The following is a 27,913-nucleotide window of genomic DNA, read 5'->3' as shown; positions in this document are numbered from 1 at the left end:
ATTGAAAACATTGACTAGATGTTTCTAAATATTCTTTCAAATCATAAACGTGTTTTTTTCATCGCCTGAACAAGACACTGACTTAGTTTTAGCAAAGAACCTGAGTTTAATCATGAAAACAGTTTCATGAATACGGGCACTTGTTTCGTTTCTAACATCGAAAAATGGACAAATGGTGTCTTCCTTCCAGTTCACGTCCTGGAGTCTTTTTCTTTGTACGCGGCTTCACTTTTACATCAGTGGTACTCATTCCATTGAGTGCTATTTTTGACGTATTCCACTGCCGGAGTCAGTAATAATTCATATAAAAACAATGCCGAAATATTAAAACATCGGATGTAATTGGGTGTGGTTACCATGGAAACGCTTCTGTGTGTGATGACAGCTGTAATTGTGGTAATCCAAAGGATAGCAGGTTAGTGTATGTTGGTATATTTCCTTATAAATCCCAATAATTGATAAACTTCCTTTCTTCTTTAAGTAAAGAGACCAAACACAAATACTTTTGATAGTATTATAAACATCAATTGGATTTATAACGAAATGTAGGTCAATATTACGATGTGGTTTCCTATGTTAAACAATTAAACTAGTGATCGTTTACTAAAGGAATTTATTATCGTTATCTATATATTAGTTGATTCTAAAACAAATATTTGGTGATAAAGAACCTTAGCTACCGCTACAAGGAGGAATAAAGGCACAATTATATCCTCGATTATCTTAAGTCTAACAAACAAATTTAAACCAGGGTGATGGCAAAGTGGGCAGGCTATGCTGACCTCATTTGGAAGTATATCCCCTTGTGAAGGTCGATTTCTCTGCTCAGTTGTCTGTGTTCGTTGTTGTGTCATCGTCACTGCCTCGTTAACGTTGCTGACTTTTACTACGTGACAACACTTGGATCCTTCTAAGTACCCATCTTTAAAGCATGATCGTATTCTCCTTGCACGTTTTTCAATTAGTTCCATGTTAATGTTTTTCTTTGTTTATATTCTACTCTTGTTTCACCATTTCTGAGTTCAAATGACGGTTTTGATTAACCTTCGGTAAGTAATTTGTTATGACAAAACAAATTAATGAATAATTAATCATTAATAGATGCCAATCACATGACTTCATCATGTCGTCGATCAAAACCAATAAAGCATAAAAAATGTCCCCAAAGACCTTAGACATACTATAAACTACTAAGAAAAAACAAAAGGAAAGACATTGTGGACCAGTACAAATACATTACAAATAATTGCGAACAGTAGTAGTTCCAATCTCTAGAGAAACTTACTTATTTAAAGTAAACAAAGGGCCGTAACTCTGTGAGACAAGAGTCAGGAGTCAAGCGCTAATCTCAGTTTGTGACCCTCCGCTAACCTAAGTATTCTCACAAACGAATTATTCGATTGTAGGTGATAAAGTGCATGAAATGAGCTACGAACAATAAGACAAATCACTGAACAAGGGGCCTTAACTCTGTATATTCTTAAATGTGTGTGTGACACGAGGACCGATTTTAGTACGCGGTATACTATCACCTCAAGAAGTACTCGTAAATAGCATTAGACATTTTGTAAGTGACATAGTATAAAAATTAACCCGAACAAAATGATACATTTTGATGTTACATATATATACATATACTTGTTAATGTATGTTTTAACTGTTTGTTGTAATTTGGAGTTATATTACAGGAGATAACCCGTTTACCTCCCCTGGTCTGATACTGATGGATTTTCAGACACCAACAGACACTACAGTTTTAAACACATTCGATATCCACATGGTAAGTATTAACTTTCATCTTTATCAGTTTATTTGATTTTTTTTCTTTTCGTTATTATAGTTTCTAACACTGATACGTGGATTTTTAAGTATATACCGAATAGTCATATAGATGTCTTAACTCATTCACCCCTAAAAGTTCATAATGAACTATTCCAACCTTTGAAGTGGGAACGTTCAAATGCGTCTTCAGGGGTGAATGAGTTAATGTACATCACAAACATTACACTGAGATCGTTCTATGACCAATGGCTTACGACAACTTTGTAACAATACTCCTGTTAATTTGTTTAGGGGTTATGCTGACGTTCTCTGCATCTCTGCACCCCCGGAATAAGTCATGACGAAATCAAATTATCTGCACGTGCCGTCTTATGGATGATACACGTGGATTAGTTTGATCCTTTAGTGTTCAAAACGAGAATTGCGAGGCAGCGTGACGATAAAATGACCAGTTTTGAAGTGGGTATCGTTCCTCTCTTATCTTCATAGTGCTACGACAGTTTTTTGGCAAATGAATGGACAATTTTTCACCTGAAACCGATCAAGTAGTTGACTGCGTGTTTTGAATTTTAACATGACACATTCCAGGGGTGCAGAGGACGTAAATAAGCGTAATCCCTGATTTTTCGAGGATATCAATTTGTATCAAGGCAAAACTTTTCGCCGACATTGCAAGTAATGGAATCATGTTAAGAAAGAATACGAAAACAGATCTTCAAGAAATGAGCGAGGTTGATTTTACTTCCTCATTTGATAATCCGACTCAGCTATACGACCAATGAAAGGTCTCGTAGGAGATCCCCTTTACTTCCATTGATATTGTATTCACTGATCAGAAAGCAACATTAACGTATTGTTTTATTGAAAACGTTTTTGGAAAATCATTATTTTATTGTTATTATTTCTAAAAAAAGTATTGTTTTATTGAAAATTTTCTGCTTACAATTATTGTTTTATAAAAAATGTTTTATTTAATTGATTTTTTTTCCGCAATAAGAAATATTCTATTGAAAATTTGCTGCAAACAGTATTGCTTTATTTAATTGTTTTTTTTAAGTATTATTCTATGATAAATGTTGAATTTAATTTTTATTACATTTGAACTTTTTGTTAAGGAGAGGAAGTCGTATTTGGCGTCGTATCTAGACCGGCAGTTCTCTTTATTATCGGTGTATCCCCTCGGCCAAGCCTGTGTTGTATTTGATAAACGTGCTAAAACCATTTGTGTAAGTATAACGTTTACTATGATATCAGATTACGGTACATCTAATACAAATTAGTAATAGGATTTGTGCATTGTTTCCACGCAACAAGTTAACTTATTCATATTTTTTCTGAGGCCAAGTTTGATGCTAAACAGAAGAAAAACACTTTTAACATCATAAACAGAACGATAAAATAATAGAAATAAATATATTTCAGTCTGAAACGTTGTAGGCCGATACGTGTTATGAAGATGGTGATGAAATTTTAAATTAAATTAACTTAACAGATTTGATAAATAAACAAAGCGCTATATTTTTTTTCTTCTGGTATCTTAAATGTTCTGTCCTTTTTCATACCAACCTTTTAATCATAAACAATGATATAAATGTCACGACATTTTTGTGTTTGTGTCAGATTATTATTACTGAATCTTTATAATACAAATGTTATTTAAGATTCCGATATTTTTAGAAAATGTTTAATACGTTTGCGTTAAGTTATCGTTAATCTAATCAAGGCTTGTATTCATCAAACTCGAGCCAGCATTCTTGTAACCTGCTAAAGTCATGTAACACGGTCATCACGTCAAGTGTAAACTTTGCAAACAGTATTCGGCTGTAAGTCTCTCCAAATTTCTTCCATATCATTGACAACAGGTGCTATTTATTAAACTATTTATCATGGAAACAGGATATTGGGCATGAAAACAGAATCTAAGTTTGAGCATAGGAATAGAGGGACTAGGTACATGTTTCACGAAAGTGCAGTTCAGAAACATCCCCAACCTGAACATTCTTAAACTTCAGATGACGTCATACATGATTTCTATTAGTATATTCCTTTCTTATCTATTCCTTTTACCATGTCAATAGGTATCTTTTAAATATAATTCATGATTATCCAACCTTTTTAGTTTTAAATTAAAGCACATTTGTAAAATTTAAATACTGATCATCTCAATTGCAGAAGTTACAATACAGTGGCGGTCATTGGTATCAACCTGTGTGTGCGGAGACCTTCGGTACTGTCAACGGTAGGTGTGAGCCTAGTAAAGACACCGAAAACATATAATCATCATATATAATTAAACAATGTCAATTGATGGTAACAAAAATAGAAAGCTCCGAGGGATGGACAAATATTTCGATAGTCTCCAATTGAAAAGCAACATTCATATTACAAAATGAAATTCCGTGTGACAGAAATTGTGTTGTTTTTTGTGAACTCTTGCACGAAAGTGATTTATATAAATAAGTTTAAAATCCTCTTTGTTGCACGACTTCACAAAAACACACAAATTCTGTCATTCGAGTTGTTTTTCTCGAGTCTTAATCGAACTATTTGTACAACTCTCGGAACACTCTACTTTTTACCATCAATTTACATTATTTGGAAACATCCTTAAAATGCTAATTGAATCAGATTAATTTCAATTAATCACACTGCTGAAATCGTGGTTAAATCTGAGAATGGAGTGGATCTCCCAGAAACTGGATTGATTTCAAGTATTGCTAATCTTTCACTATAATATTAACTGCATTCAACACTAATTTTCGTATTTTTTTACAAAGGGCCGGTTTCCAAAACGTTTTTTATGGCTCCTCAAAGTTGTACCTTTCAGAAGCTGTCTAAGTGTTGATAAAATGTGCATGTTATGTAAAATATTAATGAAAATCTAATCAAATGATGGTCACCGTAAAGAATACATTCATGGCATGATTGTGACAAAAAATCATGTTTCCATCGCGCCATTTGGCTGTTTTATGGAAGAAACAATCTCAAAAATGCCATTTTCGATGATAACATTTTAGACACAAAAACTGTGTTTTTTAGAGAATACACCCTTTTATGGGCGTTGGATGCAAACCAATTTTTATCCTATTAAACAGTACGTAATATGCTATTGATGAGAGGAAAAATCATCAAAATGTAAGTGGTGGAACATTTTCAAATGTTGGGTTGAATTAGCCTATGGTTGAATTGCCGATTTTCGACTTTCTTTAGATAATTAACAAAAAAACGAGAGTATTTGCTCGGTATGTTGAGAATATGTACACAGATATGAAAAAAAGTGAGAGAAACACTTTTTCATAAAAAAAATCCAAGATGGCTACTTCACAAGTCCCCGTGGTTGAAGACATTGGCTGACAAATAGACAGAACAACAAACAAAACGTGTTCCTTATGATTTTGGTTGGTTTTCGCATTTACGGGAGTGTTCATAGCTACGGGCGATTGTATAATACCTATATTTATAAGTTTGGTTAGTCACATGGTAACGGGGATCTTTCATATCGAGCCCCAAACATACTTTCGACATATGCACTCCGTTGCCGCATGGAAAACTATTTCAAGTTTTGTCGGAATTTCTTTACCTGTGGTTGTAATGGTCGAGGGTTTTCCAGCGTCCTGTAATACCCAAGGTAGTACAAGATACTGGAGATGTGCGCACACATTCCCATCGTTCTCTCTCCAACTGGGCACTGGCAGTAGTAGTCCTTTATTGGGGCCTCAACATCGGGTGAAACGGTGAACCGTATCCAAACGTTATATTTCGTTTGGCTTTTGTGTCGAGAATGTATTTGACATCGGAGAAGGTCTGGGGAGTGCTGGTAAAGCCACACCTCATAGTCTCCGTCATCACTTAAATGTTCGGCGATGTAACCAGGAGCCAGAGATATCTGATACGTTCCACACGTAATGGTTCTCAAGTAATCAAGATCGAGACGGGGAAACAGTACGGAAGATGCATCCATCTTGACAAACTCGGACCTTGCCCGTCTAGATAGATCCGGATCTGTCTTGACTCTCTGAGCTAAACCATTCGGTGTTGTCAAACGGTCCTTCATACGTTCAGCCATTAGCCTATCTTTGGCATCTCTCTCTGGAGATCTCTGGTAGATCGGTCCTCTAATACCATTCAGACAGGCTGTGACGGTTCGAAGCAAAGCCTCGATGACATTGATAAAGCTGTTAGACACCAATTGCGTTCGGAAGAACGTCCAGTGTTTCAGACGACCATGATAGGATTCCACAATCCACCTCGATTTGGTGATAGTTCTGTCAAGATTTGCTTGGACGTCAGAATGTTGACTTTGACCGGGTTTCAGGTATGACGGCATGCTAGCATTGAGGCCAGAGGCTTCGAGAACTGGTAGGACATCTCTAAAACCTCGGTCAACGACAACGTTGTCGTCTGGTTGTAGCCAAGTAACTAGCTTGTCCATGACTTTTTTTGTAATTGTAGCATCATTTTCGCTGCCAGTGAATGGTCCTACTGTGTCCAGAATGTAGCCATCTGGTAAGGCGATGCTCATGAATTTGAGATAGTTTCTCTTCTTCTGGCCACAGTAGGACATTCTCTGGAGCTTGTGGTCGGAGCTTTTCTGGATATAAATATAGGTGCCATCTAATATGGCAGTGGCTTTATCTCCAAAAAATGCTTCTGAAAAGACAGTATTGTGCCCGAGCAACTGTTCTCTTGTCAAGTGATCCGGACCTAGAAATTGTGGGACTATCGATGTGTCTAATGCCTGTACTATGGAGTGGAAAGTTTTGGACACACTTGACTTGGAAATTCCAAAAAGAGAAGAACACTGACTCCAGGAAATGTCGGTTTTCAGTTTTACCCAGAACAGTAATAGAGCATCGTGTGTAGTCTTGGTATATATACCAGATGAAAGATATGGGGAACAGTGCGAGTGGATTTCGAGGAACTGATCTTTGGACCAACCTGTCCAGGCCATGCATGCCGAGTCATCAAGAGAAGAAAAGCTTATTGTAAACGCAGACTGGTTCTGTGAAAGGACGTGCGACACCTCTAGGAGGTCATTAATGATTTCGGACGATTTTGATGGTAACTGAGATTCCAAGGAACCTCTACCATCAAGGACAACCTCTGTAGACGGATCTAAGTCGTTACCAATAAGGTGAATGGAGCAGACGCGGGATGAGGTGGGACACCACAGTTTGTGTGAATAGATCAGGTGATGTCTTGCACGTTTTGGTAAGACTGATGATTTTGTTCCATTTCTTGCAAAGGTAACAAGACAGAGACAGCATTTTTTGTGTGAAGATGATCCATTCAAAAGATCATGAAGGGTCAGCAACGGCAGGATATGGGACGGGGAGTCGTCTTCTTCCTCTATTTCCTGGTTCTGCTCGGGTTCAGGTTCAGGCTGATTTTTGTTCCGAAGATACTTCATGTAGCACTTCTGGCAAATAAGTGCTTGTTCCTTTGCTGACATCAATCCTTGTTGCACCAGCGTATCTAGGAGCCATTTATATTGTGGACTATTTACATTGCGTGCACTTCTGTTCTTATTGCCACTACGTTTCTTGAAGTATACTTGACACCCTTCTCCAACACATTTACCCTCCATCTTGAAACAATAACGATTGGTTTATGAAGCGTCGATAAAGTAACAAAATAGCAAGCCACCGATGATTGCTGTAAACAGCTAATACTTAGTAGTTTGGTACAATTATGCGAAAATGTGTGATAAATAACGAACAACTAATTACACAAAATAACAAGACAATATAATAAATCACATTCAATACCTCCAAGAAGCGCAGAATTGATTGATTACTTAGAACAAAATAAAGTATTTCATATGGATAATCTATCTATTCGATGTGGCGTGGTCGGCAGGCACAAAGAAAGTGAGACAAGTCAGGGTCCCAACCCTGACAGAGCCACAACGCTTTGGAGATGGGACAATAAAACAAGGAAAGTGAGACAAGAATAGCTAGCGTCGAGTCAATGATTCCGTAAACGTATAGACAAAGACAAGAAGATACGGATAAATGTACAAGGCCACACGATCAGAAAATTCAGAAGAGGACAACTTGAGATAGAACAGTATTCATGTATCAGGGTGTCCTCAGTGTAAATCTTTATATCGATACTGTTTATTTAGTCGTTACACATCATAAAACTGTCATGAAAATATCCGCTCTGATATTCAATATAAAAGTTTGTATATAATAAGCTATATAATAGGGTTTCAGACAAGGTTGTTACTCATTTCCCCTTTTCTTTCAATTTACAACCACATTCAGGCGGCGATATGAGAACGTTCCACCACATGGAATTAGCTGATTTTTGGTACACATATGAAACAAGTAAAGCTCTATCCGATTTTCTGATGGAAATTTGCATCCAAAACTATATAACGGGAGAAAATTGCAATTTTATGGCATTTTTCTTCATAATTGTGTCTCTGCAAGTGCATTTTCATCCGAGAATATTTTTTTTTTTGTTTTATGAATAAACACGATGTTTTGGAAATATTTATCAAAAGAAATTTATACTATGTTGCGAATTACAATTTCGAGATAACCTTCTTTTATTTACGAACTTATGTCTTTGATGCTGAAATTGACAACTTTATAAAAATACATTTTCACTGAAATTATGAAATCTGGGTGTCGGAAAGGTGTAAAATTATTCTTCGGAAAAGAAAAAAACAGTAGTTGAGCTAGATAAGAAATTATACGGGGGCAGGCTCCTATGGAGAATTAACATTACTGGAAACAGGCCCTTTCACTCAAAACAAACTTCTATGCTTTTATAAGCTTTGCAAATTTTTCATAAATTAGGGATTCTTTTGTACGGCAAACGTGTTAATAGAAATTGAACTTATGCATTTTAGTATGAAAATAAACGTGTTGGTAAAATTTATGCAAGGTGATTTCATTGATAATTTTTCCTATCATATTAAAAGAGTGCAGTTTTATCATTTAACAATAAAAGTGTCAAACCATCGATTTTTCTTAAATTCTTTACTTCTGCTTTCTGGTTTGCTGGAGAGAAACTTTACTGATTTAGAAAACAAATCCTTATTGAAATCCTAAATTTCAGTTCAAATTAATAGAAAAATAGATATTGAAATATGATTGGCATTTTGAGATATTTAGGTGTACGAACAAATAAAGCAAATAAGGTCGATATTTTCATCGAAAATCGCACTGTATTCTTACGTCCTCCCCCCCTGAAGGTGGGGGATCGGGGGGAAATACACATGCAGTTACCCACTGCATGTATCGTAGGAGGCGACTAATACGGGAACCCCCTGCAGAAATGGGAATTTCCTTTGGTGTCCTTTATTTGGGGACACAAAAGCGACCAAAATAAATATGCTGCACCTATTGCAATATTTGGGATCTGTTTTATCTTTCTTTCTAGATCTTACTACCTTTTATTTCCTATCGCCTTGCTTGGCAACACCGCGCTTTTGGCCTTAATGCTGAGCGTTCGCTGATGTGAGGAAGGCAATGGGTTCTGTCTCCAGGCTGGGACATACTAAAGTCCTTAAAAATGGTAGTTGTTATTCCCTGCTTAACGTTCAGCCTTTAGGGGAATGGCAACCACTGGTTCAGCCGTTGTCAGTATAATGTGACCGGACGGAATGCTGTGCTGGGTGCCTTAGGCATGGTATTTCAGTGAGATAGCACTATAAAGTCGGCATCAGATCCGTGCTATCACAAGGAGGCACGCGCACACCAACATACTCTGTCTCCTGCATACACACACGCAAGCACGCATACACCACACACACGGTGACAATTCCTTGAATGACCTTAGCTGTTAATAGGACGTTAAACACTGATCCTTTTGATGATGATTTTGTTTTTAACTAAACATGCCTTTAATGTTCACCTCCAAGGACTGGACGTTGATGACGTCAGAGGCCTTGTTTTCTGGACTGATCCCGATTTTAACGCCATTATGATGGCACGGATCACAAACTTGACCCATCATCACGTGATCGTCGATACGTTAGTGGATAACCCTGGCGACATAGCTGTGCATCCTGAAGCTGGGTAAGTCCTATGGTACCAGTAAATTCATTAAGCCCGACACAAAGTCTCTGGTATGTGAAAAAAACTATATAAAATTCCATCTTCAGTGGCATTGATTTAATTTCAGAAATATTTTTGCTACTCTTTCACTATATTTCAATGATGTGTTCCTCTTTAGCTGCACGTTTCATCTCACCTGCATTTGTAACCATGAAGCTACGTTTCTGTGTCATCATCGGAGTTTACATGGAAGTGAGTCTACCCCTACCGTTATATTTACTTCTGTACAACATTCGTGTTGACGTGTCCCTGATTACAGTCTGTTGTTCCCTGCATTCAAAATACACTTTGTGGAAATAACAATCAAAAGGGTTGAGCAAACGTTCTGTCAAATTAAAAGGCCCTTTCCCGTTAAACAGCAATTATGTTGTTTAGCATTTGATATTTCGACATTACCCAACTATAAAGCACCATTGTGCCTAATGGGTTGATCTTTTGAGCTTTTTATTTACAAATAACTTAAATTGACTCCTTCACTGTTTAACCTAAACTCCGGTATTGTTAATGAACTTATTTCATAGTATATTCTTAACTAAAGACCGTTAACTTAATATCATCGATGTTATTTGTATAAGCTTACTGAAAATGTGTGGTTTTTCTTTCTCGTTTCTAGATTATTATTTTGGACCGATTTTGGCAGACTGCCAAAAGTGGAGCGATCAACTCTGTCAGGGAGTGAACGACGAACGATAGTAATCGGAGGAACACCATATCTGTTGACACTAGACAGGGCAGGGAACAGGTGTACTGGATATGTCATTACTAATTATTACATTTATCTAATTGTCAGCGTCTGACCGACCCACTACGGTCATACAGAGCTAAGGGGCGAGAACAGTCAGTTAAATAGTACGTGTGTAAAGACAGAATCAAATAACAGTTTTGAGATGGATGCAAAATCCTCACAGTGGAAGATAGAAACCGCAAGTTTTGCATTAGTCGCGTCATACTTTCAGTACATGTACATTGGACTAGGGCAGATCTGCGTTGCATGCATATAACGGAGCATTTCATCACATAGATTGGACGAAACTACTATGTGGAATAATCGATAGCTACCCACTTGACATGTTAAACAAACCAGAAGAAAGCACAGTTCATACATGTATGATTAGCGTGCAACATAACATGGGTGTCATGTGACTCGTTAATTGCACGTGTTGGGACAGGTGAAAAAAGTCGATTAAAACCTAACCAGTGTTTCATTATGTGTTACTACGCTTTCATGTTAAAAATATCATGTTCACTCTTTAAATATTAGCAAATATGGTTTGTTTTCGCATTATTATATCTGATGAATTTGACAGGTTATTCTGGATTAACAAGGCCGATAACACTGTGGGGTCATGTGATACATCAGGAGAACGTCGTCATCCATTTCCCATCAACATTGATGGATCAACGTCGTCGTTGGCCTGGACCAGTCTCGTCGTCTATCAGGTAGGCACATATTATGTGTCTGAGTGTCAATACAATTTTGCTTGTATACATGCATGCACCTGTCCATCCTGTCAAAATTTAATATATGAATTCATGTACATGTACCTCATGTTACACATTTTCATGTGTCTGAGTGTTGGAAATAAAATCTGAAATCTGAAAATCTGAAATCTGGTAGGTAGTAACAGTCAGGGTAATTAACATAATGTATCTTTACTGCTAATATCAAATTAGAAACGTATGTATTGTTTATCCATCTCAGGAAAACAAACAAATGTCCAATAAATATAATGAAAACTATTACTTCAATTTCGTACAAGTACGATATGATATGTACGATCTCAATCAATGTAAAAAAAAATCATTTCAAAATATTGTATTAAGTCAATCAGATTTAATGGGAATTGGGCAACAGGCAAAGCCTATACAAGCCCTCTACCAGGAGGTACATCTCAAACAATAGCAATATAATGAAGTATGAATATTTACATAATGAACATGCTTTTGGAACAAAATGAATGATGATAGGAGACACCATACATATACATGTACAAACATACATACACAATGTAAAATTATAAAAAAAATGACGTTTGAACGATGTTTGAAGAACATTGTTATTTTTTCTTCGAATAGTTCGTGAGTAGTTAAGTCTTCAGAGACCAAACGCCACAAGGCAAGTCAGTGTGGCAATGGTGTAGATATTGTAGAAAAAATAGAGCATAGAGTATAGGTATAAGCAAATACATTTTACCGGTCGTTATTCCTGTTCTGGTGTTGTTTTACATCAGTGAACAGTGTGATGACGTCTTTACAAAGTCGTGGTTGCGATGGTAGCATGACACCTTTACATCAGTGAACAGTGTGATGACGTTTTGTTGTCTTTACAAAGTCGTGGTTGCGATGGTAGCATGATGCCTTTACATCAGTGAACAGTGTGATGACGTTTTGCTGTCTTTTCAAAGTCGTGGTTGCGATGGTAGCATGATACCTTTACATCAGTGAATAGTGTGATGACGTTTTGTTGTCTTTACAAAGTCGTTGTTGCGATGGTAGCATGATGCCTTTACATCAGTGAACAGTGTGATGACGATTTGCTGTCTTTACAAAGTCGTGGTTGCGATGGTAGCATGATTCCTTTACATCAGTGAACAGTGTGATGACGTTTTGTTGTCTTTACAAAGTCGTGGTTGCGATGGTAGCATGATACCTTTACATCAGGGAACAGTGTGATGACGTTTTGCTGTCTTTTCAAAGTCGTGGTTGCGATGGTAGCATGATACCTTTACATCAGTGAATAGTGTGATGACGTTTTGTTGTCTTTACAAAGTCGTTGTTGCGATGGTAGCATGATGCCTTTACATCAGTGAACAGTGTGATGACGTTTTGCTGTCTTTTCAAAGTCGTGGTTGCGATGGTAGCATGATTCCTTTACATCAGTGAACAGTGTGATGACGTTTTTCTGTCTTTACAAAGTCGTGGTTGCGATGGTAGCATGATACCTTTAAATCTATTTTTGTGTTTTCGCGGCTCATGCTTGCTGTTGTCTCCTCAGTCTCGCCAGCATTTTCTTTTAATTCAGATCGGTTTTAAATCGGTTTCTGTTGTTGCCTTTCATTTTGTGTTGATACTTCCTTCGGTCCTGTTGATGCTTTCCTTCTGTTGCGATGCACCCTTGGCTCATTTGGTGATTTTCCATTTCGTATTATCTACCCAATACATGTCCTGTTGACTTTTAAGTTTTTATATTTCCTGGTCTTGCTGTCGTTTCTATTAAACTTACCGTCTGGCGTAGGCATGTAACATCATTTTATTACAGATTAATCAAGCGTTAGTTTTGTATCGATTTGCGACCTTAGTAAGTACCAAGTCAACCATGGCAAGGTCGATACAAGCAAACAAACAATAGGAACAACGCGAACGAAAGAGATATCAAAATGATGAAAGAGCCGTCGTATGAAGAAAATAAAGAAACACCACTCTTATATTAACGTTTTCCAATTAATGAACGATTCGTTTTCATTCATTTCTGTTTTATTTTTATTTTGTTTTGTACCCGTAAGAGCCGTTTACTGCTGGCATGGAGCGACATTAACCAGGCTGGCGCGGTTTCTGTCGGACTTGGCGGAGAAAGTCGCAACAATCGGTATTTGTCAACAACATACCAAGACCTTGCCATTGTACGTGAGCAACCACAACTCCAAGGCATGGAGGCAGGTAGGATATTAAAATTACAATCATGTGCACAGACAATGAAACTTCAAAATTACATTGGCACACCGTATAAACCACCTCACGAAAATAACTTTCTAACGTTTTAAGTTGGTAACTGCAATTTTCATTCTGATTATACTTTTACATTGGTATATCGGTAATAGGAAATCTATTATTACATTCCTCAGAGACAGCATTACACCAATACACTAATTCATTTATTAATATTTTATCACTGGTGACATGTACGATACAAATTTGCATACTTAAATTAGAATTACAGCATACAGCAGATGCAGGTTACAAATTTACGGGTTATAGTTGGCAATACAGCATACAGATGTATGTTATGAATACATAAACACAGCAAATATATACGTGTTGTAATTGAAACTACAACATAACATGCACATGCATATAATACTTAGAATTACGACAAAATACAATTACGTTATATAACTGGAGTTATTGTGTATAAAAGTATTTGTTACAATTAAAGTCAATTTGTTAATCATTTGCCAATAACTATTTCTTGTTGATAATGTAAATGAATGCAAATCCTCTCTTCAGAATGTGTGGACTGTTTTTGTCGGCTTTACTCTGTGTACGAGAATGGGACACTCACCAGGCAGTGTGGTAGGTACTGTGTGATGTAGATGTAAATATAAACTTTTATAAGCGCAGTCAAAATTTAGCATCGTATCCTGTTAGATTGGATAACCTGTCAGTACCATTTGTTATCGCTAGTTTTCATTCTTTGATACTTTTTTGTTCATAATATTGGAAGTAAAGTCTACAAAAACGTATAAAACAACAAGAACTAATCTAGTGTCCCAGTCATGTTCTCGACATTTTTTGACGGAGTTACATACTTAGTGCTTCAAATGATTAAAAAAAACCAAAAAGTTTCCGATTCGACACTCATTTCGATCTGGTTTAATATTGTGATTTAGAGATAATAGGTCTACATACGAACAGTGCTTGTTTACCCAAGGTCAATAGCATTGTTGTTATTGCAACACTGCTGACGTAATAGTAGAAACATACAATGTACGTTAAGCATGTCAACGTTGATGTTTTATTGTGTTACAGCATCTGAACATAGTTCCCATGGTTATCTGTTCTTCACGACGCCGAGAGGATTATATCGTATGGACGTGTATCCCTTTACAACGTCATATGCTCCTCACGTGACCCTAGTTTACGGCGCCAATATCTCCGTGTTTACAACTGACCCTGTAAACGAGAAGATATTCGCATACAGCCATGATAGCAAGGTAATTGCATGAATGATGACGTCACCGTTTGATAACTGTATACGATATAATAAATAAAGAATTTTGACAGGTCCGTTCCGTGTTAATTCTAAAAAATGGGACACATTTATATGTTTGACGATTTAAAGACTTTTATCTGACGTTTGCTTGATGAAATTATAGTTATATTTTCATTCTTTTTCTTTAAAATACATTGTATTCCATACAAAAATGAAGTATCCTGTCCATATATTAAATGTTTTTAAAGGTTTAGTATACAAAAAAATCATTTGTATCACTGTTTGTATCCCGGCATATGTATATCGTGGCTCATCAGATAATCTTTATTTTAGAAAAAGTTGCATTTAGAAATAAAATCAAAGTTAATTAATTCGAGTTTAATAAATGTGATTAAGAACGAACTATCAATTTGAAAATTATATCTCTTACACTTTCTTGAACTTCATCAGAAGAATTTATTGATGCAAAATGGTTTTGATACGCATTCAGTTTTCTTCCATCAGGCCATAATAGAGATTACCCAGCATGCTGTGACAGGATACTGGATGTCACGTGACCTTATAATAGTGGCAGCACCAGTTAAAAGTAAGGTTTGTTAAAATTTATTCAAAACAAATGAATAACTGGGAATGTCGCTTTTGTTGGAATAAATGTCGTTTGCGCATGTCAGCATTAATGACATCATAATAGTAATTAGGTCAACTGTATTGTGGGGGTATTAATGTTGACTTGCGAAGGTTGGTTTTTCTTACTTACGCAAAACTTACAGCCAAAGTGAAAATGCATTAAAGTAATAATCATCAGTTGTATTGTTCTTGAATATGAACCAAGGGTGAGCAAATGTTGGAAAAATAGGTAACAAGTAACGGCGGCGTACATACATTTACCTAAATGTGCTGTCGACTTTACTTGAGTGTCTATCTAGACAACGTGGTCGAGATTATCAAATTATTTGAATGGGGTCATTATCTTGCACATGTAAACATTTGTCACGTGGTGTATCTTTTTATTTAGCCAGTAAGTCAAAAAGGTGTTCTAATCGCCAGTATAGACATGAAAAACAACATACTATAGTATCCCCATCCGTAACAATTATACTACGCTAATATTGTATGTTTAGAATCATTGTAATTCCTTGTTGAACATACGCAGCTAAGTACTGTGTGAACTGTGCTGCATGTCATTCTGCAGCGGACTGACGAATCAGAAAGAAGCTTTCAAAAGTCGGTCATTTGGCCCCGCCCATACTGGCGAGAGCTCGATCTGTATGTTCGTGAACGTCCTGTTACCAAAATTTATATGACCCATTAAGTCATTTGGATAGATATTGACCAATTTCTTTCATTTCCATGTCTGTTACCAAAATTTATACGACCCATTAAGTCATTTGGATAGATATTGACCAAATTCTTACATTTCCATGTCAGTATGCATGTAAATCTGTGCCTATCGACAAAATCGATGATTAATAGTTTAGATTTATGAAGAGTTTTGTGTAAATATTCATACGACACATGTGGAATGTTTCATTTGATTTCGGATCTAACTAGATGCCTTCAAATGGATGGGAAAACGTTTCAGTAATAAATGGAGGTAAGAACAAGGAATGTGTACTTTTTACTTTTTAATTCATTTAACAAATACATTTCATCGGTCGTTTCTGTTCTTTTTCCTGCTAGCCTTATCAGCGGGATTCCGCTAAGAGGAGAGCGTGACGCAATATTGTTTTGGTCAGAAACGGGGCGTGGCTTAAGTGCGATGGGAGGAGCTTAACACGATTGCTCATGATTCTATCGCAGATTAGAACATGATCCATATCCAATCAAAACAAGCGTTGCAAACAAATCGTGTTAGAATGTCCAATAATACACAGGCAATTACCAAAAAAGTATTGTTACGTCACTGACGTGGTAGAATTACATATAGTCTGCTTTCTGTGATAATAACGCTTCATTTCGGTTCTTGTCGAACTCTAAGAACAGATTAGCAGATTGATTACATGTCCCTTCCCGGGATCTGCATATATTTAACTATTTTGTTGGTGTTGGTTAGACTATTTATTTTTTATTAGTCGGTATTTTATTAATTGTCATACATTTTCGTTTATTTTTATCATCTTCCATCCGTTACCAGGCATTGCAGTAGATTGGATGTCCCGGAATATCCTATGGGTTGAACAAGGATCCGAATATATTTCTGTTGCTAATTATGAAGGACTGTACCGGAAGTGGTTGATATCACAAGCTTGGGCTGAAGATCTGAGAGTTGATCCACACAACAGGTAAACCTATAACCAAGTAATCGATTAATTGATTTAACGTAAACATCAAAATTATCATTGATATTGATATCACATTGTTTATTTAATTTTTCACTCGGTGCAAGTACAATTCGTCAGCTTTATAGTGGATTTGGTTTGGTTTAGTTATATTTTTAACGTCCTATTAACAGCTAAGATCATTTAAGGACGGGCACCCATGTGTATTGTATATGCACGCATGCGCGTGTGTGTGCAGGAGACAGGGTATGTTGGAGTGCTTGCCTCCTTGTGATATCGCGGATCTGATGCCGACTGCAGGGAAAGAACAACTACTATTTTTACGACTTTGGTATGTCCCGGCCAGGAAACAAAACCCCATTGCCTTCCTCACCTGGGTGAACATTCGACATTGAATCCAAAAGTGAGGTATTGCCAAGCAAGGCGCTAGGAAATAAAAGGTAGATAGAAGTAGAAAGAAAGATAAAGATCCCAAATGTTGCAATGGATGCGGCAGATTTATTTTGGTCGCTTTGGTATTAGAGGGCACAAAAGCAAATCCCCAATTCTGCAGGGGTTCATTTGAACTCCTCCAATTCAAAGGATGGAATATTTCATTATGAAATTTAAGGGTTGAATGAGTTAATTGAAAATTATAATCTCAATTACGTGGCTAAACCATCGTATGTGTTTCAGGATGGTATTCTGGCTCAACTCCTCCCTGGGTTTGGTAGAGGGAGCTGATCTGGACGGGCGAGGACATGTAAACATAGGATATACCGATAAACAGTTTGCAGCTCTTACTATCGACTGCGCAGGTCACCGACTCATCATGTTCGACTTCCGGTCCAGAGAACTCGTGGCTATAGACTATCTATCTAGAGCACCTCCGGAAGTCATCAGACAGGGGTTTTGGCGAGTAACGTTCATGGCTATGATAAAGGTAGGTAACTCTTTCTATGTTTCAAGAAAAAGAATTCATGCAAACTTAAACATTCCCATACAAATGTAGATGAAATTAACTCTTTATTAACGTGTAGGTGACTTCAGAAGATAATCAACATATTTGATAAATTAAAATCCAAGTATTACAGTATGATAGATGTATTGCTTATTAGTGTGCCTGGTTGTTTTATTGTTAGTTCCCCAGTCTTCATTATGAGGACGTGGTTTTACTTAGTTTTGCAGAAGAGTCTTACCGTTCCGGAACCCATGGTCCTCTTCTCCTTGTACTTTTTCAAGCATATCCATATAAATCAGAATTTTCTTTGTTTTTATTTTGCCCTGGTTTTATGGATTTGGAATTCGAATTCCTCCTTTTATAGAGTACAGACGATTTGCCCAGAGTCCTACCCTGCAACCCTAGTTTTTGATATGGAAGTTGCGATCCCCACCCTATAATCGTTAAACTTTATAACTTGCATACAACTGCATTGCATGATAAGACATCGGTACTAACTCCCTGGTTTATAATACGGAAAGAGTTGAAATTCCCACACTTAACCTGTATGTACAATTGCTAAGCATTAAGAGACAAGGCACTCATAGCCAGTCCAAACCCTGTAAACAGTCGAAATCCTTCCCCATCATCATATATACAAATATTCCAATAATATAACGGCAATGTCATTTCATTTTCTAATTGATATGCAACTAAACGTAAATCATTATTAGCGTTACCTTTTATAACAACAACGGATGGCTTGATTTAGAGCAAGACAAGTGAAATGTTAAGATTTGAAAATATCAGTAATGCAGAACACTAGGAAAAAAAGACGATAGTTATATCAGTACGTTCACAAATTATTTGAAGTTAAAACAGAATTGTCACATTTACGTGAACATATTTATTTTGTGTAAGGATTATGTGGTCGTAAGCAACGACTCAAGGTGCCTGACGTTAGTGAACACTAAAACAGGGCTCCCTCTAGCGGCAAGATACATAGCCGATGACATCATCACCCATATGGAGCTATACCATGTCGACAGTGTCATGAACACAAGTAAGTCCAATTGAGGTCCATGTAACCCGAATTATGTTTAGGAAAAGTCACAATCATATCTTTAAAACCTATGCGATGTGGGTACATTCTAAAGGAGATTATTAAATATACACTGGATTTAGACCTCGTTATACTGCCATTATTTATCCAGATACATTTGGCGTTATAAAGAGGTTTAATTACAAATCATTGAAAAAGTGAAAAAGAGACAGACATTGAAATGTGTTGGCGGAAAGCGAGGTTATAATTGAAGCGGGGGATAGATTAAACAGTAAACTGTAGCATGTGCACATATTAAATACGAGTCGAAAACCAGGCAATTTCCAATACTATTGTGAGAAATCGTTTATACTGTTAGTTAGCTGATATTGAAGAGCACTGCGTCCGTTGAGATTCGGCGACGAAAGCCAGTACTGCATTAGAGGTTCTGTGGAACAGTTATCTGTACTGTTCTGGCGGTGAAACCCGACAGGTCCCGAATCCAACTTCCGGTATCGGGGATTATCTGAACGTATTTATAGATGCAGGCATAATGTCCGGATAACTTCAATATCATACATGCTTAACATTTTTCCGATAGAAATTTCGTTCGTCTGTTACAAATTTATAATCAAATATTATTGAAGTAAAGTTGAACATTTTATAACGTGCTTTGATATCTCGCATGCATAGTTCATGCGCTTCGTTTATCTCAAAGTCTTTGGTAATGTGGTAGTCCATTCCTTAGTTATTTAACATAGTAATTGTTTTACTCTTAGCTTTTTCGTAAGCAACACGATGTCAATTATATCTCACAATACAACATTATATGTTCATACTTAGGTCCCTGCGTGGAAAACAATGGCGGATGTGACCAGCTATGTCTGCCCAATCCGTCCACAAGGAATTGTAACTGTGGCTTTGGTTACCATGAGGTCTCCACCGATAACGGGTGTTCTACATGTAAGTATCAACTGTCCATATATATACTTTATACTGTTAGTCACTTATTATCGCGAGAGATTATTTTTAGCGTTTATTCACACATTCGTGAATTTAATCATTTTGCAAATACAATTTCCAGAAGTAATTACGCTAGTGTCATACCAATATAAAAAACATCTCCGTCACGTTGGGCCTTTAAATGGTGTTTGTACTCTATGTTTAGGAAAAGAACGGTTTAATCTTGTTTAGCGTTCTATTAACAGCAAAGGTCATTTGAGGACGTGCCTCCATATGTTTTGTGTATGTGTGCTTGCGTGTGTGTATGCAGGAAACAGAATATGTTGGTGTGCTTGCCTCCTGGTAATAGCGCAGATCTGATGCCGACTTCATAGTTCTATCTCACTGAAATGCCATGCCGAAGACACCCAGAACAGCATTCCGCCCGGTCAACTTATACTGACAACGTGGAACTAGTTTTGCCATTACCCTAAATGCTGAACGTTAAGCAGTGATTAAGCAAGGGAAAACTTCTTTTTTTACCAAGTCATTTTATGGAATTTGGTATGTCCCGACCTGTAGACAGAACCTATTGCCTTCCTCACCTGGGCGAACGCTCAACATTCAGGCCAAAAGTGAGGTGTTGCCTAGCAAGGCACTAGAAAATAAAAGGTAGTTTGAAGTAGAAAGAAAGATAAATATTCCAAATATATCAATGGGCGCCTCCTACGATACATGCAGTTGGTAACAGCAGGTGAATTCTTTTACCGATCCCCCACCTGCAGGGATGAAAAGAACAGACATAATGCCGAGGTTGAACTGTATACATGTACAGTATGTATAGTGACATTTGAGGTGCATGATACCGTGGTTGACTATACAGAGTAAAACGAGGGACATGTCATCGAACTTTTGCTGTACCCTTACTTCCTCTTCTTTAGATCTGATGGACAACTCGTTCCTACTTGTGGTTGACCAGCGTGCTCCGGCCATTTATCAGTATAATCAGGATCGCCAGGGACATCCGGTCGATCGTTATACTATAGTTCCGGCCGTCGGTCTGGCCCAGCCATACGCTGTGACCTACGACGCCAGAGCTCAATACGTAAGTATTCATTACTTAGACCTTCTTTGATTGGCTACGGGCATGCGATTGCTACTTGTAAAAGCATATACCATTAGTTAAACATGAGATAAAAGTGCTTCCCGGGAGATGTGGTATTTTGTCTCCTGATCAAACGATTCAGGCACAATACACACTGTAATACAGATAAGGTATCAACAACATATATATCGCATCAAGCATGTTTCTCGCCTTTTCAGTAAGTGTGAAGCTCAGTAAAATACTTTGAATTCATTTTTTATGAAAATATGTAACGTGCAGGCGGTCATCCATCCAACTACTGACCACACTCGACGTTGCTTATATAGTGAGCGGGTCCACGGATTATACAGGGTCACTAGTACTGGAAAAGCTAGCTTATCAGTAAAGGCAGTATTTTACCCTCATATTCCTTAGCTGTTACACCTTTCCCTCCCCCGAGTAGCATCGTCCCGAGACTTGGCCTGGGGAATGCCATAGGTCCTCCCTGTGTACTAATGCACCATCCCTTACCACCGGGAACCGTCCTTACATAATCCCACCGCTGCCACCAAATGTAACGTACGGGCGGTCACCAATCCAACTACTGACCACGCTCGACGTTGCTGAACTAGTCAGCAGGTCCACGGGTTATACCGCATAGCTGGAAAAGCTAGCTTGCCAGTAAGGTAGATTTCACTCAGCATATTTCTTATTTGTTACAAAACTTACCCCTGAAGCGTCACAAATAGCAGCCAAAACGTGAGTCCGTGAGTCTGTAACAAAAGTTAGTACACTGGTATAACGATATGATTTGAGTTACATTGTTTGTTGTGATTATTTTGATAGATTTATTGGTCTGATATTGAGCAGTTCAGCGTCAGTCGGATACACAGTAGTGGACAATACCAGGAAATAGTGTACGGACAGGAATATATGTGTAAGTATTGATCATATTATGGATTTTATGTGAGTTTGATTAAATGTTGAATGTACCCGATTGAGTGATGTATGCTTATACCGATACCTTAGTGTATATTCATTTTTATCAAATAAACGATGTACTTCACCATTTGAGGATCCCTGTCTCGCTGCACTGTGTGTTTCCTATATACAGTTACCTCCCCTTAATTTCCGTTTGGATATAACTTTATCGCAGTTGTTCTAGGATACTTCTGATGACGAGAACTCAATTGGATAGAGCAATGGTATAATAGTTAAAGTCCAGGGTTCGAATCATGGCCTAGCCCTGCTGGTTTGTAACACTCAGAACATTGCTGTTGACTAGATGTTGTTTATTTCATCTTTATTATTTCTCCTAAAGTTTCCACAAGGTAGTGGGTTTTTTAAGAAATGATATGTCAAAGCAATAATGATTTCAAATACACATATTCCAGTACTTAGTAACAGTGTTTGACAGTGGTACGGGGATCCCTAATACATACGTAAGTCTGATGACCTGCAGTTTGTCTCCAGAAACCAAGGTCCGAACCCCTTAAAAGGACTCACGTTTGAGAGTGTCATTATAAAAAACAGCATTTTTTCTTTACAGATGCTCTAGACATTACTTTGAGTGTATCCATGCGCTTGTTGTTTATTGCTGATTATTCCCGGAACCGGATCATAGCTCTTAATGTGAACACTCTACAAACAACAACCTTCTCCGACCCGGTTAATCGTGTTTACGGTCTCAGTCTGGATGCCAGCAACAGGTATGATTACGTCATCAAAATCCCATCTGTTTCGCTAACTTAAGTTTTCTACACCACGGGGACCTGCTAATTTGTTACAGCTATATTGGGACCTAAACTGTTTGTGTTGGTGTTTAGAGTAATTTTACGACTTTCGGTGAAAATGCCACCTAAATGGCCAAAGGGTGATGTAAACCCCAGAACCATGTAAAATTACTCTAAGCACCTTAGTTTAGGTCCATATATAACTGTAACAAATTATCAGGTCTCTGTGCTCTTTACCCCCTGGTATATACATGTAAGTTATTTCACTGTAATCAGGTATAAGAGCAGACCGATCGTTACGCTGACATTTGTCCTTTGGATATAACAGAGGAGCGACAACCGACTTTCTGCCAGTCAGGTTGACTTTTTTTGCTGTCGTGCAATTCTTTTGATGTATAGGAAATTAGGAGTAGAAGCATTAGATGATTCGAATAGACGAATAGTCTAAGACCAGCGGGCTATAGCTAAATGTCAAGCCCGTTCGAGGAAATAATCAAAACAGTTATACTGCAATAATAGTGCAGTTAAGGGGGGATGCGTTGGTGGAGAGGTCAAGGCGTCTAACCGTTTGAGATCACTGGCCCTCCTCCAATGGGTCGCGGGTTCGAGAGGCCTACGTGAGGCAGTCGCAAGGTTCTGGCCGCAGGTCAGTGGTTTTCCTCCATCACAAAAACATGGCTTGTCATTCGTCGTATAACAAAACCAAAACAGAGGTCAGTTATGTATAGGCAATACCGGCAGATTGTATATGGCGTTAACCCAGGTGTTTTTTTCTGAATAATACTAACATCAAATGATTGCATAATGATATGGTTACTTACTATTTCATAGAATATCAATTTATCTTTCGTTACCTGTCGCATACCACATATTTACGTTCTTTTTGTGTTTTATTTGTTTACATGTACCTGTAGTGTTATCAAATATTAGTCATTCATAAGGCCAAGTGTTTGTTAGAAATATGAGAGGCATTACTTGAGTTTTGCAAATCGTTCCCGTTCACGTTCATTTTTTTTAGATATTTGTACGCATCCGGGTATGGAGAATCTCCTAACTTGGTGCGCATTGATATATGGACAGGGACCCAGTCGACAGAAAACCTGCCGTGGTTGGTGTTACCAGGGAAACTCGTTGTCCATGCCACAGGTAATCTTGAGCCTAATATTAGGTAACACATCATATGAAAAATGTCCCACATGATATACATAGTCAGACAATTAAATAAAACAATCTTGTAACAATGGCATTTTTACTCGGAAGTGTGTTTCAGTGTATTTTAGAATTTAACAGATTAACGCTTTGACGAATTAGCGCACTTATGATAATACACATATATTCAATAGAAAACTATAAACCGGATCTTAAATTAGCGGAGTATAAACCGGATCTTAAATTAGCGGAGTCGTAGTTTAGTGTAACATTTATAGCACAAAATGCGCTAAAATGAGTACATCGCTAAATTTGTATGTTTACAGTATATGGTTAATTTAGAATTGCATGATTTAGCAGCCATACATTTATCAGCACGATAATATAATGACAGTGTCTTATAATCCTGGTAGGTATATACCTGGTTGAGCAGCATCTACGAACCATCGTCCGGATTGATAGTAGCGGTAACGTTCACGACTTTAAACATTTCCCAGAAGGTCACATAGTGCAGTTCATCACAGCAGACGATAACAACATTTATTGGACAGAACAGAATACACAACAGTTATACAGGTAAAACAATACATCTTCTTATAGTGCTTCATCCATCTTTCTTATGCAATTTTGGGGATATGAGAGAAGCCTATAATCAACCTTGCAATTAAGTCTTTTTTATTACTTTACCATTTTTTACTTTCCTGGTATGTGCACGTAAATGTTCTCAAAAATAAGGAGAAATTTAACTTAAAAGAACATTTTATAGGAGTTACAATTTTTTCTTTAGATGAGAATTGCTGAAAGCCGACATTGTGAGTTAAGTAGCATAAAATACTGTAGAAGGCTTTAAAAATGTTCCAATCATTAATGTAAAATCATTTGTTTTCCCGGGGAACTTTTTTCATTGATTTCGTAGATACTTTGATACACATATGCAAATGTTTGAATGATATCTGTTGCCAAGTCATCCTTGATACTCCACAGGTTACACCCCCTTATGCTTTCGTTACCCCAGGAATATGTCATAGCAAAAGTGAAGGCTTAGTGTGCACCAGCTTTTGGATGAGATGAAAAGACTAGTTTGATCCTTTGATGAACATTAAAAGAATATCTCTGTCGCTTACGCTAAAATTGACTGGCTCTGGAGTCCGATGTCGCTCCTCTGTAATTTTCAAACGAAAGGTATCAGCCTACCTGAGATCAATCAAAAAGCTAGCCGCGTGCCTTCAATTTTGGTATATTCCAGGGGAGCAAAGAGCGAAAGTGAGCGGAACCCCTGAAGTATCAGGATGTTGCTAAGTACAAGCGGTAACATTATAGGAACAGCCGTCTACTTTCGTTAAGCTCTGCATCAATAGATTTATCGATCGATCAATCAATTATCCTCGGTATTTTCAGATTAAATCTGCAAACGAGGGAAGAATCAACAGTAGGATTAGAGGGAACGTTGATACACCCTACCGGACTCCTGTCGTTTGAAGTGGCTCGTACATACACAGGTACACTATAACACTTTTAACTAGAGGGTCATAAGGCATGGAAAGAAATTATTTGCTTAAGATATTTTTGAAGAATTGGCAACATTATTTATTTCATTATTATCATAATGCTGCCCATTGCATTATTGATGTCGTTATGTAATTGTTAATGGAAAAGGACGATTTTAAGTTGTAATTACTTGTGTCCAATTCCTTTTAAATTGTTAAAATAAAATATTTAATATTTTTAAACTAAATAAGATATCACTCTGAGTATTGTCCATTCAGAACGGTCAGATTAAGCGACAACAGAACAAGTGGCGGTTTTGTTGCACCTTTACAACGTACATCATGACATTCACATAACTACACAGTTGATACCATTTCTGTTTGGTAGACATACCAATTAATAGCAACAAATGTCGTAATTGCGTTGAGAAATATCGCTCTGCTTTGTTGTCAAAGGTGAGGTTATTAGGACCTAGCGTCAAGTATCACGCTACGAATTCCCACACTATTTTTGATATAGTTATATTTGCGTCACGTTACTTTAAAAACAATAAATAAATAGAATATCGATTTTTCCCCCATTCATAGTATGACAGAATATACCTATACATGTTTATGGTATTCTTCGGGAAACTATTAAATACCCTCTATAGGTCTATAGAATAAAATCAAGAGCATAGGAGAATAAGCTAACAGGATAAATATTAACAAAAATGCAATGCAACAAAACAAAACAAAACTGATGTTGAAAACGGAACGGCAATAGTGATACATTTGAGGAACAACATATTATAAACGATAAAATTGATGTTCCGTTACAAAACATTTTCGAAGAAAAATAATTCAAGGTTGCAGGATCTGTTGTTAAGAGACAGTCAGTTGCCATATGTCGGGTAGTGATTTCATCAAAGTATTTGGTGTCCAGCAGCTTTGTTGCATTTTCATGTTTTTGTTGTTTGTGATGAATTAAGTATTTTTCTGATATTATAGTAGTTCTTTTGTTGTTATGAATTGAATATTGCAAAAAAAAAAACATGATCTACGATAAAGGTGGTATCCTTTTGTATTGTGACAAGCTTCAACATTTAGTCTCAGCGGATGAAAGCTGAACTGGTGTCATGTGATTACATGTACATTAATTTGCCACAGGATGATTCTATTTTCAAATTGGTTAAGTAGTACATCTGTATTTATCTATGTGTACAACTGATATATTAAAAACCAACAGTCACCTTTTAATGTGCCACCAAAACAATATAAATGATCTTAATAGTAGCCTAGCAAGTGATTTGCTTTTACTAAAATGCCTCCTAATGTTTGGTTTCAGTCTTCCGTTAAATGCTAACGGTGACATATTTAGTAGTTGATCCTTCACGTATGAAAGTGACATTCGTCATCAGTAATATGGTAAAATATCAGTACCTTTCTACTCGGCAAGCGATTTCTGAAACTGAGGGTTACCTGAAAATTGCGTCATTTTATTATATAATATTATGACGACATTTTGTAACTTTTAATCGAAAGCTTTATTGGTTTTGTGCATGGTGTTATATTGCTATCATTTTTGTCTTTTCGACACAAAGTAGCGGAGCCGAGACTTAAGGTGGCTCCACACTTTCGCAATTAACCAGCAAAATTCGTTGAAATTTTCATATAATGGTTATGCAACTATGTAGAGTTAATTTTATGAAAATCTAAACATTCCGATAGTTTGGGGAATTTTTTGGAAAAAATACCAAAAAATTGAATTTTCGCCACTTTTAATATTTTCCGTTTTTTTTTTTGTGTGGCATTGTTCGGAACAATAAAAACAATAAAAAAATGAAAAGAAGCATTTATAATTAATCCTACAAATATTTTATTTATCGCAAAATATGTAACACATGTTACACAAAGTGTTTTTTATTGAATTTGAACGGATAAAAGTGATTATCTACAAGCTAAAAGCAAACAGGACACACAGATCTATACATATAGAGTGGGAAATTGAACAAAATATACACAATGGCTTTATAATTAATTTATTTTACATTTTACAATCACTTTGATCCGGGTGAGAGTTATCTTCCTTGAAAAAAATCGGAACTTTTTGCAGAGGGATGACATTTACACAATGACAGTTGTCTCTGTTTACATATAACAAATGATGGAAATAAATCAAAAATATGATATCAAAATTATCAATTTATTGTTCTTTAATGGAACCAAATTACCCTCAGTCATGTACACTTTGGACATCATTCCACAGTCCGCTAACTCACGGTATATTTATAATTACATGTCAGGTACATATGTGACCAGAGGCTATCGCATGGTATGCCGTTCTCACGTGCCCTCACACATGCATTTCATAGGTATCTTGATATTTTACAAAACATTATTTTCACAGAGTAAGTAGACTACATTTGTAAACACGATTTAATCGACAGAGCGAAACTCCCTCAGCTTATGAACTCGTGTAAGCACGTGATATGCACATATGAGGTTGGTACGT

General features: G+C 37.0%; 1 protein-coding gene across 2 annotated transcripts in view; it reads left to right on the top strand.

The window, feature by feature from the left end:
• Positions 1-270: 270 nt before the first annotated feature.
• LOC110460449 (low-density lipoprotein receptor-related protein 5-like) overlaps positions 271-27,913 on the top strand; it is a 43,344-nt gene continuing 15,701 nt past the window's right edge. For both annotated transcript variants that reach the window (XR_002464017.1, XM_021513354.1), the window contains exons 1-21: positions 271-415; positions 1,689-1,780; positions 2,898-3,008; positions 3,955-4,021; positions 9,659-9,815; positions 10,468-10,596; positions 11,162-11,294; positions 13,358-13,511; positions 14,079-14,144; positions 14,601-14,785; positions 15,289-15,370; positions 16,919-17,066; positions 17,739-17,985; positions 18,904-19,045; positions 19,868-19,987; positions 20,908-21,071; positions 21,897-21,987; positions 22,600-22,759; positions 23,802-23,929; positions 24,346-24,508; positions 25,331-25,431. Coding sequence is in view for 1 of the 2 variants with exons in the window: in XM_021513354.1 (XP_021369029.1) it covers positions 358-415; positions 1,689-1,780; positions 2,898-3,008; positions 3,955-4,021; positions 9,659-9,815; positions 10,468-10,596; positions 11,162-11,294; positions 13,358-13,511; positions 14,079-14,144; positions 14,601-14,785; positions 15,289-15,370; positions 16,919-17,066; positions 17,739-17,985; positions 18,904-19,045; positions 19,868-19,987; positions 20,908-21,071; positions 21,897-21,987; positions 22,600-22,759; positions 23,802-23,929; positions 24,346-24,508; positions 25,331-25,431 (2,698 nt within the window). In the remaining variant the exon portion in view is untranslated. The remainder of the gene's footprint in view (positions 416-1,688; positions 1,781-2,897; positions 3,009-3,954; positions 4,022-9,658; positions 9,816-10,467; positions 10,597-11,161; positions 11,295-13,357; positions 13,512-14,078; positions 14,145-14,600; positions 14,786-15,288; positions 15,371-16,918; positions 17,067-17,738; positions 17,986-18,903; positions 19,046-19,867; positions 19,988-20,907; positions 21,072-21,896; positions 21,988-22,599; positions 22,760-23,801; positions 23,930-24,345; positions 24,509-25,330; positions 25,432-27,913) is intronic.

Source organism: Mizuhopecten yessoensis, unplaced genomic scaffold (assembly GCF_002113885.1).
Source record: "Mizuhopecten yessoensis strain PY_sf001 unplaced genomic scaffold, ASM211388v2 scaffold1375, whole genome shotgun sequence".
In the NCBI taxonomy this organism is placed as follows: Eukaryota; Metazoa; Mollusca; class Bivalvia; order Pectinida; family Pectinidae; genus Mizuhopecten; species Mizuhopecten yessoensis.
Note: the sequence above shows the minus strand (reverse complement) of the source record. Positions and strands in the feature narration are given on the sequence as shown.